This window comes from Acromyrmex echinatior, chromosome 3, assembly GCF_024713525.1.
Source record: "Acromyrmex echinatior isolate Ae372 chromosome 3, ASM2471352v2, whole genome shotgun sequence".
Classification (NCBI taxonomy): domain Eukaryota; kingdom Metazoa; phylum Arthropoda; class Insecta; order Hymenoptera; family Formicidae; genus Acromyrmex; species Acromyrmex echinatior.
The window spans coordinates 18,836,884-18,856,048 of NC_141854.1; the positions used below are offsets into that span (position 1 = coordinate 18,836,884).

The following is a 19,165-nucleotide window of genomic DNA, read 5'->3' on the forward strand; positions in this document are numbered from 1 at the left end:
TATCTCCGTTCCCTCTTTTGTGAAAGATATCTTACAAAAATAAAAAGTATTTTAGACGCCAAAGGTGAAGCTTTTTAATGACTGACTGTTGTCATTCGATATATAGAATTTTCCTTTTTTTCGTTGTTCTCTCCTAATTACTTTTATCCTTAGATCCATGTTGGAGTCTTCATTACTTTAATCATACGTAGAATTCACTCGATAAATGAAAAATATGATGCGACATAAAAAAAAATAGCTCATATCTTATTCGTTGACGTTGGTTAACAAATGAAAGCAGGTTGCGTTTGTACTTTCGGTTGTGTGTGGGAGTAATTTGTGTGTCGCGAGTATGTGTTGTGCGTAGCGGACGATACGACGTGGAGACGTCGGAGCAAGTGGAAGGATTCTTATCTGGTCGAATTTTATGAGCGTTTTAAAGGATCGTTAATTTCAGGTCTTTTATCGTGTATATTCGCCTCGGGTTCTTCGATCGTACGAATGTCCGCTTCTAACGGCAGCTGCTAAAAGCTGGATTGTAAAGTAAGTTGAGCATCGATGTTGCGCTGTCTCATTACATTAGCGACTTTAATTCATCGAAGCGAACGTCGATTAAAGGTAGCCGATAAACAAATTTATTCGTATTCTGACTCCGTTCTATGCAATATTTATTTTCCGAATAATTCCCATTGCTTAACTGAAAATGTATTTCGCGAATATTTTGTATAATAATGATATATATTTTTAATTAATTGATTTCTTCAGCAAAATAGTATAATGTAGTTAAGCTTACTAAAGATTAAAATAAATATCTCCAAAGCCGACTTTTTATAAAAGATGTAAAAAAAACATAAAAAATTAATTAATTAAAAATTAAATAATATCTACTCTAGTCAATATATATATATATATATATATATATATATGTATACATAAAATATATTTTACTATATACAAGTATAATGAAATAACTGCAAAAATATTAAATGGCGTTATTATTTTTAATGAAAAAGGCATCACTTCCAGTAAAAATTTATAAAGCTTTGAAAATGGGGGAAAGAGCGGATAAGGTAGTGTTTAGATTACGGAAATTTTTCCTGAATATGTTGAGCTTAAGTTATACATTGTTTCAAAGTGACTGAAAAATGTCATTAAGGTCTAGCCGAGAGGTCTCGGATTTATGAGGCTTAATTGGTACGTTAATAGGAGCATTTTAACGCTCTTAACTTTTCACTTCGTGTTCCTGACCGGATCGCAAGACTCAAGTCACATCCTCATGTAAATTTAATGACGTACACGTGGATATTACTTGTCCAGGTATTAGAGCGATATATCCATATTAATGTCTTCGAGCTGCTTTCCGTATTAAAAAGTGTCAAAGAGCCTCAAAGAAATTTTTCTCGAGATTTCCGACTAAGGTCGGAAATGTCGAAATGATGCATTTTAACGACATTAACTTCTCATTTTCATTAAACGGTATATTATTCCGTATAAATTATCTTGTCTCGCAATTTTATTTTTTCCTCTGTTTTATATATTATATTTTATGTAGATATTATAATTAAAAACATTTAGTACGAAACGTTAATTCTTAAATTCTCACTTTTAGAATATAAAAAAATATGATATTGGTGGATAAATGAATAAGAAAGGTTTCATAATAGTATCCGTTTTATGCAGAAATACATTTATACGCTTTAATAATTACATTTAATTTAAGAAAGATTTTATGCTACGCTTCTTTTAAAAGAAAAAAATAAACATAATAAATTTGAATTGCAAGAGATTGTGTGTTTTTAATATATCCTACATAATTCAGAATTGCGTACATCCGACACGCTAATATTTATATATGTTAATTCCTTCAATCAAGATTGTCATAATTTTATCATAAATCGACCTTACCTTATGTATTCATAAGTTTACGTCAAGAATATTTAGACGTTGCAGACGTCCCTATTAATACCCTATTATACAAAGTTGTTTCTTTCTGATAATTAGCGTCGTTGTTTTCTTACATATTCGAATTGCATTCGCGCATCTTTCCATGGAAACTTTAGTAAACCAATTATCGAGCGATAAGTGTGCCCTTTAACGACATTAACTTTTCATTGCCCCATGGGTGCAACACTCGTAGCTAATTCTCATGTTTAATTAATGAGACGTGTATGTACGAACGCATCACCTCTTAGGTGCGACCCGTGCAACACGAATACGCTTGTTCGCCTTATCCGCGAAGGGGGCAACGCGTGTAAAGGTGTATGTAAAATAAAAGGTGAAAAAATTAACCGCGCGCATTTTCTTACGAGTCACCGGCTTTCGTGTTGAGTCACGCTTTGACGATCGCATTACAGGCTCCGTTAATTTCTTTCACAGAAATGAGCTACAAACCGACTCTATGGAAACGATTTTTTATTTGCTAATCGATGTAAAATTGTCATAGAATCGATAAATGATAATTCTAAATTAGAACAGTTAACGTAAATTAAACAAATTTAAACTACGTTACACATATATATATATATATATATACGATTATATGTATGATATATGTGATATAAAATTGAAAAGATAAGAACTTGCATTTAATTATAAATTTACAAATTTTTGTTGTTGTATATTTTGCAATAGATTAAAGTACTACTGTATATTAAATCAATTTTATTTTATTTTAACTACGTAACTTAATTAGTAAGATAAATATTAAATAATTTTCAGCAGTCTATTATTTTAGGGTAATTATTTTTTTATGTGTTTGCATATATTTATGGTATACTATACGGGACTGTACTTACACTATGCATAAGCAATCCTCTATAATTAAATAATATTATACATCCCTAATTTCTATACTTCTATCATTCCTGCAATTGTACCGAATTTAATTTCATTTCGATTCGATTCTAACGATGTCAAAATAATTGCTCCAATATACTCGTATAACTACCATGAATTTTCGTTTACACACATTTCTAGACATTGAAAAATATGAAGCATTTCATATTTTTTATAGAACATTTTATTGCGATATTCGAGTCCGATAAATATATATATATATATATATATATATATATATATTATCCATTGGAATAAATTTTTTCCTAATATTTGAGTGAATCGGAGGTTAAAAAGTTGATTGTTATTTTTAAATACTTTTGAAAAAAACAATCATTTTACAACAAACAATTATTTTAATTCTTATTGTTTATACACAAATAATATAACAATAATACGTACTATTTACTTTCTTTTTATACACAAATCTTTTTTATTTCCCGCACGTAAGTCACGAACAAAAAAATGATACTAACAATTGGAGTATCCGTTTTTATCCAGATATTCGTCTTTTTATAAAAGATTTAAAAATTCACTCATTATACATATATATATATACATATATATATATCATGTAAATTCATTCGCAATAACAAATTATCATTAATTGCAATGAGATAGATGAGTCACATCACTTTTAAAGATTTCGATCTATTACAGAAATAGTCGTCATCTTACCAGTAATTTGGTTCACCATTTATACATATGTGTATATATGTGTGTGTCGACATTATTCTGATTGACTGTATTATTTCACAATTTAACGCTTAACGTCACCTTGCGACATTAGTAACACAGCTCAGATTAATCAACGTGCTTCTTTGATATGCTTAACGAGCCTTTTCTTGAGCTTCGACGACAGGGGGACGCAAAAAAAAAAAAGTTCACATAGCAAAAAACACGACGCTCGCTCACCCGGACTCCCAAGTTCGCTCGTTCGCTCGCCCGCTCGTCCTCGTGAATTCGTAAATTCGCGGAGTAAGTTCGCGAAGCTGGGACCACCCTTCTCCGTTTCGATGGCACTTCATCCCTTCCAGCCAGGTCTCGCTGGACCCTCTCCTTCTCCCTTCCCTCTCCCGTCGTTCTCTCGACGATCCGCTTCGCTGTTCCATCTCGAGGAGAACGAACTGGAAGTGGGAGGCCAGTATCACCGCCCGCTCCACCCTGCTTCATTCCCTTCCCCCTTTCCCCGTACAGTCCCCTGCCTCTGCTCCCATGCCTCCCACCATCGTCGTCTTCCGCGCGAGGAGCTTGGGCGCCCCCTTTCCCTCCGTCCGGACTATAATGAAAGATATTAACTACAATTTTATATCGAATTACCGCTGAAACACATTTCAAATTACTTGGGCGTAGCCGTGGCACATAGCGGAGGCGCCGAGGTTGCTTCAGTCAGGATTGGCGGGATGCTTAACGGCAACGAGCGGGATTGGCCTGGGGGTATCAGTGGTAGGGCAATCTAGGGGCGTGTCAGAATCCCGATATGGCCGCCCAGCAACGAGCAGAGGTGCCTGCCGTCCTCAGTATAGGCAGACCAGTCGTGGCAACTCGATGCACACGCACGTTCTCAGTCCTGGCTAGACCGATCGGAGCGATTCTTCGTCCGGCGAAGATCAGGATTTCGCATCAGGTCGCATCGATCTTTCTCCCGGAATCGCACGCTCGTGATTATCGAATCCGCCAATCGGAAGGCGTTGCCGTTCGAGAAATATTTGTCGCGACGGATATTCAATTTGCAAACATTTGTTAAAATTTCATTCGGTCCTAAGTGATCTGGATGGTCGTATAACGCTACGAAACGTGAACAAAGAGTCAGGTGATAGTGCAGTCCAAAGGGGAACAGTGCTGATAGACTGTTATGGTATATTACCGGTTTGAAATCGGTAAGCTTAATGAAATTTTCGTAGAATGATTAATCCTGGAATGCGTGACAGGTAACCGCGATAAACCGGCTAAGACATAGACTCTCGAATGGACGCAATCGAGATAAATCAAATCGGAGTGGTGGTTGCTGGACTGATTGGACTTTGATACAAGTGATTGTTGATGCTCGTGATCGTTCATCAGGCACAACTGTGATCTAGTGCGGAGGATGTGTTAATGTTAGAAATTTTTCTTTTAAAGTATTGCATCTATTTCATGGTTAAACGATTGATTAGCGAACGGTCTCAAACTTAGGTTCTACTTTCGTTGGTAAGATAAACGCACCGAGCGCGTAATCGTGCAAAAGTGAGAGGAGAACACGCCACAAAAGTCTTATATAAAAATAATTAATAATTGAACAAGCAAGGAAAAGGAGAAAAAGAAAAGCGGAAATGGCCGGCGGCTTCGCTCTTATGCGCGGCAATTATGTTAAGTGGCCAATTAGCAATTAACCAGGGAGCCGAGCCGAGCGGCCCCTTAATTGCGTCTGGGAAGAAGGTGGTAGCGGAGGTGGAGCGATCGAGTGAGCGGGAGGAAGTGCAAGGTGCATACACATCGCGACGCAAATATCTGTCTTACGCGTCATTTACTCCAGATTTTTCTGCAAGATTTTCGCCTCGATTCATTCACTAAACCACCTTCAGGATTTTGGCGATTTAAAAGTCTCGACGTCGGACGCAAATCTCTAAATCTTTAAGATCGAATTTTATTCGAAATCTCTGGGTATTCATGTTCCTAATACGAATGTTCGTCACAAAAGAAGTTTCTTGACCCTCTTGTTGGAAAATCAATCCTTCGATCGCGACAGATCCGAGACTGAACGTCAAATGATGCCGAATAACGTGCCAATCGTACGGGTAAGAGGAGAAGAGGAGTGAAAGAAATTGGGTCTACCAAGGATACAGTGAAGTGCAGTTAAAATAGAGTGAGAGGGCACGATCTCTTCCTGGGATAGGCTACATCGTCACCGTCGGCAAGATTCTGTCTCCCAGGTACCGGGCGAGTCCTGGGGTGGCGACAGAGGCACCTGCAGGTGCCCGTAGCCCGAAGGAACCACCTGCGTCTACCGTGATGACGGTCCATCATCAGCAGAACCACCACGTGGCCGCTCTCAGTGGCGTCGCCGTGGCCAATAACGGTCTGAATCTCAGCAGGATGTCGGGCCTGGAGGCGCATCGGCTGGAGAACATTGTCGATCGAAACGGCGTGGCAGTGGAACGTCTATCCAACGGGCTAGATTCACGGAATAACAATTTGAACAATAACAACGGCTTAGAAAGGGGTGATGCCTCGACGACGATGCCGCAAAGGTCGAGATTCATGATCACTGATATCTTAGGCGGCGCGTCGAGCAAGATGCACCAATCCGGGTTACCCAGTCAGGAGCCACCCGGAAGTCCACCTTCGACACCGCGAGATCTCAGTGTCAGGCATCAATCCAGAACGTCCTTGAGCAACAGCAATCTAGACGAGGACAGCGACGCAAGTCACCACGACGGCGCTTCCGTTACGTCCAATGGTAAATGATACTTTATTACACGCTTTCGAAACAGTGCTCGTCGCTCGGTATAACGACGTGATGAAGCCGAGGCGATATTAGAATATAGACTTTCTTTAAGTACGTATATATTTACGGAATAAGAGAGCCAAATTCGAATCTCAGCTGAGATAATATTTTTCGCGATAAGTTTTTTGCAATGTTCTAAGATGTTTTATAGCGTTATTATTATTAAAGACAATCAATATAATTTGTGGTAATATTTCTAGTTTTAGTTTATGGATTTCAAGTCCGACAAATCGAATCGGCATGCATTTATAGACTTCTATTATATATATTAATTAAATAATATATCTGTGCTTTGCATATTTGCAACATTATGAAGCACCAAGATCCGCCGATCGAATAGGAATCTCTTTCTCTTATTTGATTTTTTACGAAAATTTCGAGTTTCTTTTAAACAGGCGCAAGTAGTCTTGAAACGGAGTAATGAGAAAGTTAGATTTTTGACAGATATACTGTAGAAAAAATGGGATAAAAATGAATAGACGGATCTTATAGAGAGTTATATATCTTCTTCAATTCAAAGAACAACAATCATTTGCTTAAAAATTTTATTAAATACAATAGCAATTCAGTATTGTTTTTTTTTTTTCGAAAACAGATAATGCTCGGTTTTGCTCCATTTTCCCATATTATACATGTATATTTATACATAAAAAAATACGGCATATAATTTACTCCGCACAATTAAGTCTTTCTTAAAATATACAATAGAGACAAACAAAGTTATATATATAAAAGGAATTGAATGTGTCGTGTTTTTTTTTCATCTATCAATAACCAAAACTTCAACTCAATTGAAAAGTATAATACTCGAATGATAATCTACAGTTACAAAATGTGTGAGTATTGTGATTTCGATTTGTTCACCTGATCGCTCACGTGAGCTTTCACGGAAGTGTCAAGGACATTTACGGGATACGGTCCGACCGGATGTTCCAATCGGTGAAATCACGACGGCCATCGCTAGTTACGCGCATAAAGAACACCTCTCTTTCGAGAATCAAATCTCCTAAGATAAAACGTATATCTTTTTTTTTTCTCTGTTTCTCTCTTTCCCAGTGGGTTGCTGTGCCCATCCGACCGACAAACGTTTAGGAATTCTAATGGTTCTAAATTGGAGCTCGGCATTCGAAAGCTTTAATTATGTTACCCTCATTTATTTCATTCATCTTTACTTTTCTACCTGTGCCCCGTTGTCCTCCAGAATTCAATCCCTCGGGCTGAACAAGTGCTAAGTTGTCATAACTTTTTTTTGATCGGACAACGCCGAATTTCGTAAGACTTTCAAGCCACCAGTGTTACGCAAAACTCACATCCGCATACGCACAACGTAGATGCAAGTGAAACGTTAAAGAATCGATTTTTAATTACAGTGAAACTTTCACGTTAATTATCCTAATTGTAAAACCTACGGGATACGCGTGTAAATTATTAACTCCGTGACTCGCGCAAAGCTGCGAGTATAAATGTAGATATAATGCTTGTTTGAAAAGTGTTACTCGCTACTCGATTTCTACTGTGATAATAAACGTTTCTCGCGCGTCGCTACAAACCGCACAGAAAGATCGCAGAAATCGTAGATCGCATTTTCTCTCGTCGGAGCTCATCGGAGGGAGCTATTAAGGTGACCTGTGCCGAGCGTATCGGCACGATTTCCATTAATTCGCAGCTTCTTCTCCCAAGACCAATCGTCCTCCTTTTCTCTCGGGGCTTGCTTGTTTTTAAACGCGACACTCCAACGAAGCCGCTCGCTACAACGACTAAAGCTGGCTGTTTGTTCCGTAATCGGCTTACTTCCTCAAAGAAGCGCATTAGCGACAATTACGCGGACGACGGCGATGTGATTAGAAGCGGCGACGAGTAACACTAATACTGCTTCCACGGCACTAAATCCGGCGCTCCTTCCTTGTGAAAACATCAGCGGGCTATTAAGGCGCCAATTTTTCCACGACATTGACTCGCCGCGACGGCTCGCACCTTGCACCGCGTCGCTATTTATAACTCCCCTTAAGTGTTTCACGGACAAGACCAATGACCAGCCCCGACGTGGCGTTTGGAAATCTCGAGAGTCACGTCATGGTAATCGATAATCGTCGTCCTTGCCTGGCTATGGTGACACGAGGGAATAGGGAAAAGTGCCCGCGATAAGGGATGTTGAGCTCGAATCGTGCGACACGTACGTGCGTTCTTTATGTTTTTATTATACCTTGGACTCAATATATGATAACTCACTAGAATGTTAAATGAAGAAAGTCATCTTCTGAAATCCACCTCCAAAAGTAAAACGAAAAGTTAGTATTAATTCTTTATATAATACTAAATTAACATTTCCTCTGTTAAGCGATATTTGTAAAAATAAATATTTTATAATCATTATTTACGATGATCAAAACGCGTATCCATATGCGACATAAATAGTGTCACATGACAATAAATGTTTTCATTATTTGTCTCTTTTGTTCCTACATGATTTTCACAATAATGATTTTTATAGTTGAGATATAATTCTTCAAGTAATAATAAAATGATAGTATATCTAAATCTAAGCCAACCAATTATTGATACGTTTACCAGTAGTATTATTAACACATTACATTTAGATTTAATCAAATTCGTAGATAGATATGAAGAATATATATATATAATATATATATATATATATATGTATCAGCAAATAATGCTTACTTTTTAACGAACATCGATAAAAAAGTCATATTGTACGAAATACAATAAGATCCATTAGAAAGTTATCTAGTTACATGATTTGCAATTTTTAATATGTCTATACGTAACAAGTATCAAGAAGTCCGCTACCTTTATGAATAAATAAACATATCAGTAAAGCTGCTTATTGCAATCACAAGCCAACTCTTTACAACGAACGAAGCCCTAATCTATATCGAGCCATCGCGCATCGTAAAGACTTTATTCTCGCGAATCACAAACGCGAAGCATAAACCGAGTATTAAAAGGCGCCTTTCTTTCTTTTTCTTTTTTTTTCGAGATAATGACCGCATATTCGTTATTGGCGTTATCAGTCGCGGTCGGTCTCGCGCCATGACCATAATCGTCAATGCGTAAGTAGTGTATCTACCTTCCGTGGTACGCTGTCCGCGCCGCGGTCACAGAATTATTAATGAAAGACAATTAGGAGGAGTAACACCGATGTAATTGCCGCGCCGCACGCTTTCACGTAGATTGGCCCAGGCGATTTTTTTTACGGGGCGACCCTCCCTCCCTCCCTCCCCCTTCCCTCTGCCGTTAAAGCCATCGTCCAACCATTCCAATTTCCCGTCTCGATTATTACATTCCGCCATAGCGCAACGGCGGGACCGAGCGACGCCGCGGCTCGTCACGGTACAAATACGATCGATCTTTCACGCGGCGTTGATTAGAAAATTATTAACGTCGGACTAACAACCAGATGTAATTGCTGACGGATTTACGCATCGATCATACGTCGCGCCGAGGATACGATCGCTCGTTACCTGTTTACTTCTCGCTAGAGGATCGCGAGCCCCTAATTATCGTTCTGGTTATGTCCTTATGCGACAATTACACGCGTTTCGTGCGTCAGGCTGATGAGCGGGAAATTATCAGCGAAGTGCAATTTAAGGTAGCGACACTAATCTAATCGCGAAGCGGAACACATGCGAGGAAGTACATGCTTCAATTTGATCTGCTTCTACATCGTTAGATATGTTTCACAATGTCATGGTGAAATTGTCTTTTCGACGCAATATTTTGTCGATTGCTTTATGCCCGTTCCCATCAATGTAGATTAATTATAATCTCGATTTAATTTACTCTTCAATTTATTCTTTTTCTAATTATTATAATTGAATTGAAGCGAGACTAAAGTTAATCTATGTTGATGAAAACGAACATTAGTCATTTACAATACTGTCCATTTATTGTAACAAAGTATTTATTTATACTGTGTGTTGATCAAAAGTTAATAATTAGGTGTTTTTTTTTTCAATTAAACTTCTGTACGGTTCATCTTTTCTCTTTTTTTTTCAAATTAAAACGAAAAGAAAAAAAATAAACGACGGAAAAATTTCAAGAACATGCTTATATACAATATGTACATACAATATGTAATCACAATGTATTTGAGAAGTAGATCAAGTTACAAAAGAGAATAGAGAAATCTGAAAGGTTAAAATTTCCAATTTTCTTTGAAAAATATAATTTAAGAAAATAACAATGATTACGTCACTGTAGCGTGCATCAAATTCACACGAGTATAAATCATACATGTCAGAGTATAATAAGTACCTCTAGTTTCTATCTTCTTTCATACATTTCTTTTAATACGGATTTAATGTCGGATCAATGCACTCCATTCTAGCTGGTTGAAAAAGGCGTGAAAAAACCAATCTTTCTCAGCGCGGAATATCATTTCTTGGGCGCGTGTACGAGTCGTTTGTAAGCCGCTTAGAAAGCCAACATTCATCCCCAGGTTCACATTGTTGTCACCTTCGTATCGGTCCGGAAGGTCCTGCCAGGGACCGGGCCGTTTCACATCCTTACGAGCTCGCTGACTCTTCGACGCGCGACTAATCCGAGAACCGGAAATGATTGGCAACCGTTTAGAAGTCAGCACGGATTAGTTAGCTCTATGTAAGGGACTTTCGCGAGACGAAAGCAATTTCATATCCGAAGGCGCCTTTTTGCGAGCGCCCCGACAAGCCGGCTGTCGGACTTTTGACGACACAATCTGCGTGCCGGATTAATCCACGATCTGAATATCGGAGAAGTGAGGAGAGAGATTCAACAGTACGGTAATGTCGAGAACTGGAATGCCGCTGGTAGTCATCACAAATGCCAGAGACAGTGAAGACTTTGAGTGACAGATTTGAAAACGATTATCTGACAATGAGTGTCGAATAGGAATAAAGTGATAACGCAAATTGAATAATAAGAATTAAATAAAAAGAGATAATATAACAAGTTAAATAAGAATTAAATGTTGGATTACAAATTAATTTGTAAAGTACCTTGAAAAGTGGGAAAATATGTGAAGGGAATTCATTAAAGCGTAATTTTGAAAAGTGAGCTAAATGTATAGTGTCTTAAGTCACAGAAGATCTAATCAGAGTATAAACCAACGTTCAACGTTGCATTTTAGCATACTTGAGATTTGGCAATCGTCACGATTTGGTATTGCGCAGGATATCACGATGGATCTAATCGTAACGAGTGATCGCGCGGAGGGAGGGTATCGTGTTTACAAAGCGGGTGATCTTAGATTATGCGCGAGTGATTAATTATTCCGTCGGAGGCAAACGTTTACGTAGGTAACAATGTGCTTCTGCGCACGTATTGTCCGATCGAGAGTCTCGCAAGTCGTCTCGTAACTCGAATGAAACTTCCTAAAATGACTCCGAAACTATTTAAGCCTCATAATTTAATCAGATGTTTTAATTAACTTAATTATTCTCTGTAATTTGACGATTATTCTTTCGAGATGGTGCGGGGATTCAGTGGTCGGTATCGATTTCGAGAAAGCGAGGTCAAGTTTGTCAATGCGGATGCCCAGTGCTTAAGAGGATTTGAAAATCTTGTTAAGTAAACGCTATGAAAACCAACCGCGCGAATCCCAACAATGACGGTAAACACCTGTCGACGGCATACGCGAGGAAGTCTTTAGCGAAGTCCGTATATGCGTGCGTAAGCGACTCGAGACGCGCGCTCGCTCAAAATAACGGGGTAATTATTGCTAATATGTACCGCGGTATGTTCAGAAATTTTCGAATTATGCTTCCAACGATATAATTGCGAGCATCCTCCGATTTGAGGATAAAAATACGACTTTGGAATCGGTGTAAAAAGTTTTAGGAAAAGATATGCACGCATGCGCGCAAAGATATATACAATATATTTTGAGGATATAAAAGTAACGTTTATAACATTCTCTAATATATATTTTACATACTTATATCTATCTTAATTTCAATGTTTTAATCATTGCAGAATCATCTAAAATTAAAAAGAGATTATTCGAGTTTTATTTCTAAGATCAATATAGATTAACTTTAATCTTGGTTTAATTTATTCATTATTTTTTTAGTTCTTAAAATTGAGAAAAAATAAAAAGTAAGTTAAATCGAGATTAAAGTTAATATACACTGTGGTAGAAAGGGCCATTAGAGAAATATAAATATTTATGGTATATAATCTTAAGTGAATTTGCATTTTTTTTCAATTATTTTATATGAACGATCGTAATTTGATGCAATCGTCATATTTCTGTTCACCGCCTGCGTGGAATGCACTTCGAGCATTCCACGCAATGAAATTCGAGAAACATACAAGTATTATGCTCCCCGTAGAAACCTTAGGCTCATATAATACGATCTGACAGTAATACTCGATTGTATTTTTCCCTATAATGTTTCTATGTGGCAATAGATCACCGTGCAAACTGTTATACGACACCTCGCAGTCCTTATTCTGTTATGATATTCTTAAATAAATTATGAAACGATAGCTGTCGAAGAGCTGTTATGATTGCGCAAAATGCCGCAGATATTAATGCGATATTATGATAAGAATTATTTCACTAACGTGTGATAATACGATATTATTATTACGTCGGTATCACTATTTATTTGTAAATATTATGTAATATTTATTTATCGGTTAAAATTTCCTTGTTTGTATATACATATATATATTTTTTTATACAATTCCTTTTTTAATAATATTTTTCTCGTGCCTATATATGTATTTTTTTGTAAATATTTTACGATTAAAAATTAGAACGTTAAAAGTATACGATTTTAGAGATTTTACTATGAAAAATCGACGTATGGGATACTAATTTGGCTTAACCCGGTAGTTTGTTTTTTAAATTGTTGCCGACAGTTTTTGTCCCCCGTGGGATTGCTGCAAATAGAGTGGGCAGGCAATAAAACGTTGCCCCATAACATTATTCCCAGTGTTTTCTCCCCCAAAGGTGGCGACGCGGTAATACAATACAGAAGAGGGGTCAGATTCTGCCCCGTCGAGGGCCACCGCCTTTGTATACTACACGAGGGGTTGTAGGTGGCGACGGTAAGAGAGCACCGCGTACGATGCAGGGCCAAGCGAAAAGGTGTGACTCGAATTTGTAAGCAAAATTCCACTACAGTTTCCCTGGTGCTTCCACCACCAGGAACTGAAAAATGTATTGTAAAAACTATTTAAAATTTTTTCTGTCATTCCACAGGTACCCGGGTACTCGGATATTCATGTATTGACAGAAGGATTAACAATAAAGCTAATTTTGTAAGCGAAATGACTAACAAACATAAAAGAGTAATTTTTCCACGGAAAAACGATTAATTTGTAATTAATTCGTAAAATGAAGATTATATAGATCTCTACCGATAATGATTCTATATTATAAAACAAATTTTGTTACTAATTGCCGTTATTATATTGATGAAACATTTCTGATAGATATTTACATGTATACGTATTATATAAGCTTATGTGTATTTGATTAATTACTTCGGAATAAAAAGTAGATAAATTATTCCACACATACTTCCTAAATTATAATCTAACTTCAGAGAATATTGCGGTTAACATTCGATAAAAAACGCCATTAGATGCTCATTTCGCTAACGGAAGAAAGTCCGTCGGAAATCTTCATGTTTATTCCCATCCGCAGCGCTGATCGGCCACTATTATTTCTTTTTTTATGAATGATTATCTATACAATCCACATTTATACTTTTTTGTATTTACAAAGAGTAAACTTTATATGCAAAAATATATAGATTCACAATCTTCCTCTTTCTCTCTCTTTTTCTCTTCCCCCTCCCTCTCTCTTTTTCTCAACCTTTCTGTTCCTCCTTGTCGCTCTTCTACGGATTACTTACGCGATGCACTCAGCACAAAATAAAGCAATAAGCAAATAAAATCGCGAGTGCGCGGCACAATGGAAACTCCGGCTTTTCCTCCTCTTTTTCCCACTCTTCGCCTTAGCAACCCTTCCATCCCACCCTCATCCGCCAAGATCATAAAGTGCGAGGCAACGCTTTGCGAAAGTTTTATTATTCTCATTTTTATGATCCGTCCGGCTGATTCCCTCGGCTGCAACTATACTTACGCTGCACTCTCTACATCCTGCGCATTCGTCACAGTGTCTGTAAGTTTTCGCATACAGTCCTTGGCCCAGTAACGGATGTCCAAGTGCTCGATTGCTCGGGAAGTTGTTTTTCTAAACTATGTTTAATAGTTCTAATATAATTTCTTCTGAAAATCTACATCTCTCTCTCTCTCTCTCTCTCTCTCTCTCTCTCTCTCTCTGTCTCTCTCTTTCTCTACTTACAGATGCATGACATTTATTATATTTAATTTTATTATACTTTATTCAATTCGTTTTTATTATTTTCTTTTTACTGCCAATGATTACTTATTTGATTACTTATTTCTTTGTAATTCAGTTTTACATTATTAATTGTATTTTTGTTTAGCATTTGAAAGGATATATTTCTAGAGTGCGTGTAATAAATGATGATATTTATCTATCTATCTGTGTTCGTGTTTGTATGGAATAATTATTATTGATAATTACTTGAATATTTTCAAATATATACAAATTGATAAATTCGTCAGAAATAGCTCGTTAAAAATTATAGCGAAAAAGATATATTAGTAAAGATAATCATAAGAAATTTTGTAAAAAAAATTGAGATAAACATTTATTTATATATAAATAAAATGTATCTATGTTAGGCCAGTCCAATTTGAGCTCGGAAGTCAAAACACAAGTCATTGACGCAAAAAAATTCAATGTAGATAAAATTTCGGAGATCGTAAAGTATTGATACGCATTTAAGTGACGCTTATCAAGAGTTTACAGTTCCTAAAATATTACATTGAATTTTTTCATGTTGATGACTTTGTGTTTTGGCTCCGGAACTCAAATTGGACAAGCCTAATCTAAATATAGAACAATTTGATGTAACTTTCATTTTTCTAAAATTTTTCAATTACATTAAATATATTACATGCTACTTAAAAACTTGAGATATTCTAAAACGAAAAACAAAATCTACAAATGCAAGAATATTTTTTTCTATATTGATATATATCCATACGTATATGATGCCTATATTATTAAAGATTCTATTTTGCTTTAATGATTTTGCTAAAATTCATACGTTTGAAAATTGCAGTCACTATTGGTGCATAAACTACAATGATGACGTGAACAATTTGACCGCGACGTGGACGACGACGGCAACATGCTGGCACTAATTGCAGCGGTGCATAATTGCTCGATAAACATCCTGTTAATCTCACTTTTATGCGCCATACATTGTATCGCAGCGATGCTTGTGGCACGCAAGTTCCCCTCGTTTCCTCCGTTCTTCCCTGTTCTTCTCCCTTGCTCTTTCTCTTTCACGTAATGCGACTTGAGAACACGTCATGATTTTCACTGGCGCGGCACATCCGTTACGGGCGCCATGTTTGCGAGAACCTCTTTAAAATACATTTCGCCGCTTGACAGTGGAAATGACGTTTACCATCGTGACTTATGGAACACGAATATCTCGCGAGCGTTAATGTTAATTAACGCGAAGCTATTGTCGCACGTCACGCAGTAAGGAAAGCGCGTTGGGAAAACGCTTGTTTAAAATATTATTTCTCGCTCGACTGTAAAGGATGGAAATCATTATAATCTCGGTAAATTTGTTTTTCAACGGATATGAAAAGATGTATTCTGCCTAAGTCACTGTATTTCTACTGTTATAAAAAATATTGTGTATACTTATTTACCTACATAAAAAGTGAGATTAAAGATTTATCTTTATATGATTTTTTATACTATTAAAACTTAAATTTCTTTGAAATTGAATATTGATTTTAAAATCAGCTTGAAAGAGTTTTTTTCGAAATTGTCATAGTGTTCTATATAATGGAAAAAAAATATTACAGTGTTCCGTATAATAAAAAACATTAAAAGAAATTTTTAAAAAACTTAAACCTGATGGCTTCATCTAACTTTATCTAATCTTGTATTATTTTTTTTCTTCTTCTTCTTCTTGATAATAATCTGAAATCTTATGTTATTTTTCTTCTTCTTCTTCTTCTTCTTCTTCTTCTTTTTGATAATAATCTGTTCAATAAAAGCGCGATTAATATAACTTTGTTTTATCACAGTCTAGCAGTTATAAACTGTATTTGTTATTTCACATCGCTATTTCCACTTTACAAATGCTTAGACTTTTTTATAGCCATTTCTTACAATATTTTCTCGTTTTAAATGCGTATAAAGGAAAACAACCTCGAATCTTTTGTGTGAGTAACAATCGTCGTTAAATATGTTATTCTCTAGTAAAATTGGACAATAACTATATAAGATTTCCTGCGTTATAGGGGAAGAACTCTTCCATCTGCTTGTTCAAAAATGTTTAATGTGGCCATTCCCAAATAAAAGTTTGCTCGGTCATGCTCTTATATTAGACAGACTATGTTATAAAATTTACAGAAAAGATGCCTCAAAGATGTCGAAATTATTGACAATGGCAATAATTTTTTGAACGACTTATTAATACAAAAACGTTACAGTATTAATTGTGTATATTTTGTTTACAATAAATAATTTAAAATTATGTCAATCACGCTCTTACCGAATAAATTGTATGTAGAAAAACTATTTGTTTTAGAAAATATTTGTTAAATATAAACAAAAAAGACGATTAGTTTCAGAGAGCTTCGAAAATTTTTAGATCTGCACTTGGTGACTTTTGTTTGATACAACTTTTTAAAAAACGTTAATGATAGTATTCAAAAACATCGTTTCACGTTACTCGAAAAATCTCTTCGGGAATTCACTTGCTTGTTTCATGGACTTAGAATTACATACAGAATAAAAAGTCGTTGTAACACGTTTTATAACCATAGACAAGTCTACATAAAACCCGGTGACTACGTGTCGTGTCGGCAAAAGATGTGGAAAGATAAAGGAAAACTGTCCTAGTCCCCAAAAGGAAAGAAGGTGCTCGAGTTACTTTAGCGGCTAGACGAAGTTCCCGGTAAAACATCTTGAGAGTATTTTGAGAACTTTGCTGAAATATTCTACGAGAGAGAGAGAGAGAGAGAGAGAGAGAGAGAGAGAGAGAGAGAGAGAGAGGAAAGTCCGCCGGGTGAATTCAGACCACTGCATTACGCGAAACAGATGCATTTTGACGCTAAAGTTTCGTTTGATTCGCACTTTACAAACGCGCGATTTAACGCACATATTTTGTTTGATAAGTAATGCGCGTTCCGTCATGAGCAACGAGTATTCCACACTTTTTATTCGCGAAGAAAATTTATATTCATGAGTTTATTTCAATGTGTAACGTTGCTGCGTAATTATATTGATGAGACTAGGTAATATTGCAACTCTTCTTATCGGATGGATAATTGGATGGCTTTATGGTGTAATGAATAATGTGCAGAATTTGTAACGTCGCATTATTGTTATAAGTAAAGAAAAAAATATCGATTATCTTTCACGTTGAAATGAATCATTAAGTTACAAAGCCGGATAGAAAAGCAACGTTATAAAGAACGAGTCGCTAACTGAATAACCTGGAAGTTTTTTACATTTCAAGAATTTTCTATTTTTGTTGTCAATAAAAAACATAATAGTTATTACGTAATGTTTCGAAGAACATGTATTAATCATTTGTGATACGTGTTATTAACAGACAATTGAATATACGATTTAACTATTATATTATTTCGCTCATTGATTCATTTTGCACTGACGTACCTCCCGTCTCTTTTATCACGATACTGGTACTACGATCGACGCGAGAAACATATAATCGCGAATTGTGATTTCAATCCGGGAATGGAGATCACTTTGCGCAAAGCCGATCGCGGGCGTCGCCATTTCGCATCAAAGTGAAAACGTTGGGGGTAAAGAGTGGCGCATGAACACGCTCGTAAGGACGAGGCGGACATAGATAAGCCCTGAGCCTCGGGCTACGTGCCTCGCAGACGAACGGCGGGCGGACAGGCGGTTGGGAAAAAAGAGGGATGGATGTTTCGCGATGGTTCTCGAGTTACTGCGCAAAGGGAAGGACAGGGAGCTTGGGGGTGGGAAAAGTTCCGCCTAACGTCTTGGAAGTGTCTCAAAAAGAGAACTCCGACGTCGGTCGGGACCCGGGCTCTAAGTGTATCACATAGTAAATTTAGTTTTCCAACCTCCGTTTCCATCGTTCCACTCTTATATTCTCCCGTTCCTCCCTTCTTCGCTCCCTTTTCCCGTTTTCCTCCACCCCTTTCTTACATTTCGTGGACAAGTCTTGAGAGTCGAGCTCGAATCGAGCTGTGGTGCCGATGCAGTCAGGACGGGGTTTCCTTGCTCCAAGCCTTTTCTAGGGAGGGAATCAGGGATGTTTGCGCGCGCGCGCACACGCATGTCGTGGTAGCCAACATGGCGCGGTATAGACTCTGGACCCGTTCGAGCGAATCTGGCCGATCAAACGGGGGCTAAGAGCCGCGCTTTCGTCCGGGTTAACTCAATCCACGAGCTTTCTATCTTCCCGACCTCCTCCTCTCTCTCCATCACTTCCCTTCCGGCGCTATGTTATTCCTGGCTGCATTCCCTCCTCTAGTTCCATCTCCTGCCAGGGTGCTTCTCCCGCGCCATGCACGACCGTTCCAATCGATGAGCTCGCGACAACGGGCCTTTAGATACTTTTAGAAGTCTGTGCGGGCTTTTATTCCCCCAGGAGGTTAAGTCTCGATGGTTTTCTGATCGGGACTTCTCGGGAGGTTGCTCGATTTACTCGCGACAAGACACGTCCCCCCGCGGGGGGACTGCGGGATAATTCGAGGAGGGTTGGGTAATTTATCTGACGAAGCGCA

General features: G+C 37.4%; 1 protein-coding gene across 1 annotated transcript in view; it reads left to right on the forward strand.

The window, feature by feature from the left end:
* Positions 1-4,316: 4,316 nt before the first annotated feature.
* The window catches only part of LOC105148995 (homeobox protein BarH2), a 34,471-nt gene continuing 19,622 nt past the window's right edge, over positions 4,317-19,165 (forward strand). Inside the window, exon 1 of the mRNA XM_011061114.2 lies at positions 4,317-6,253. Coding sequence (XP_011059416.1) covers positions 5,806-6,253 — 448 coding nt within the window. The 5' untranslated portion in view covers positions 4,317-5,805. The remainder of the gene's footprint in view (positions 6,254-19,165) is intronic.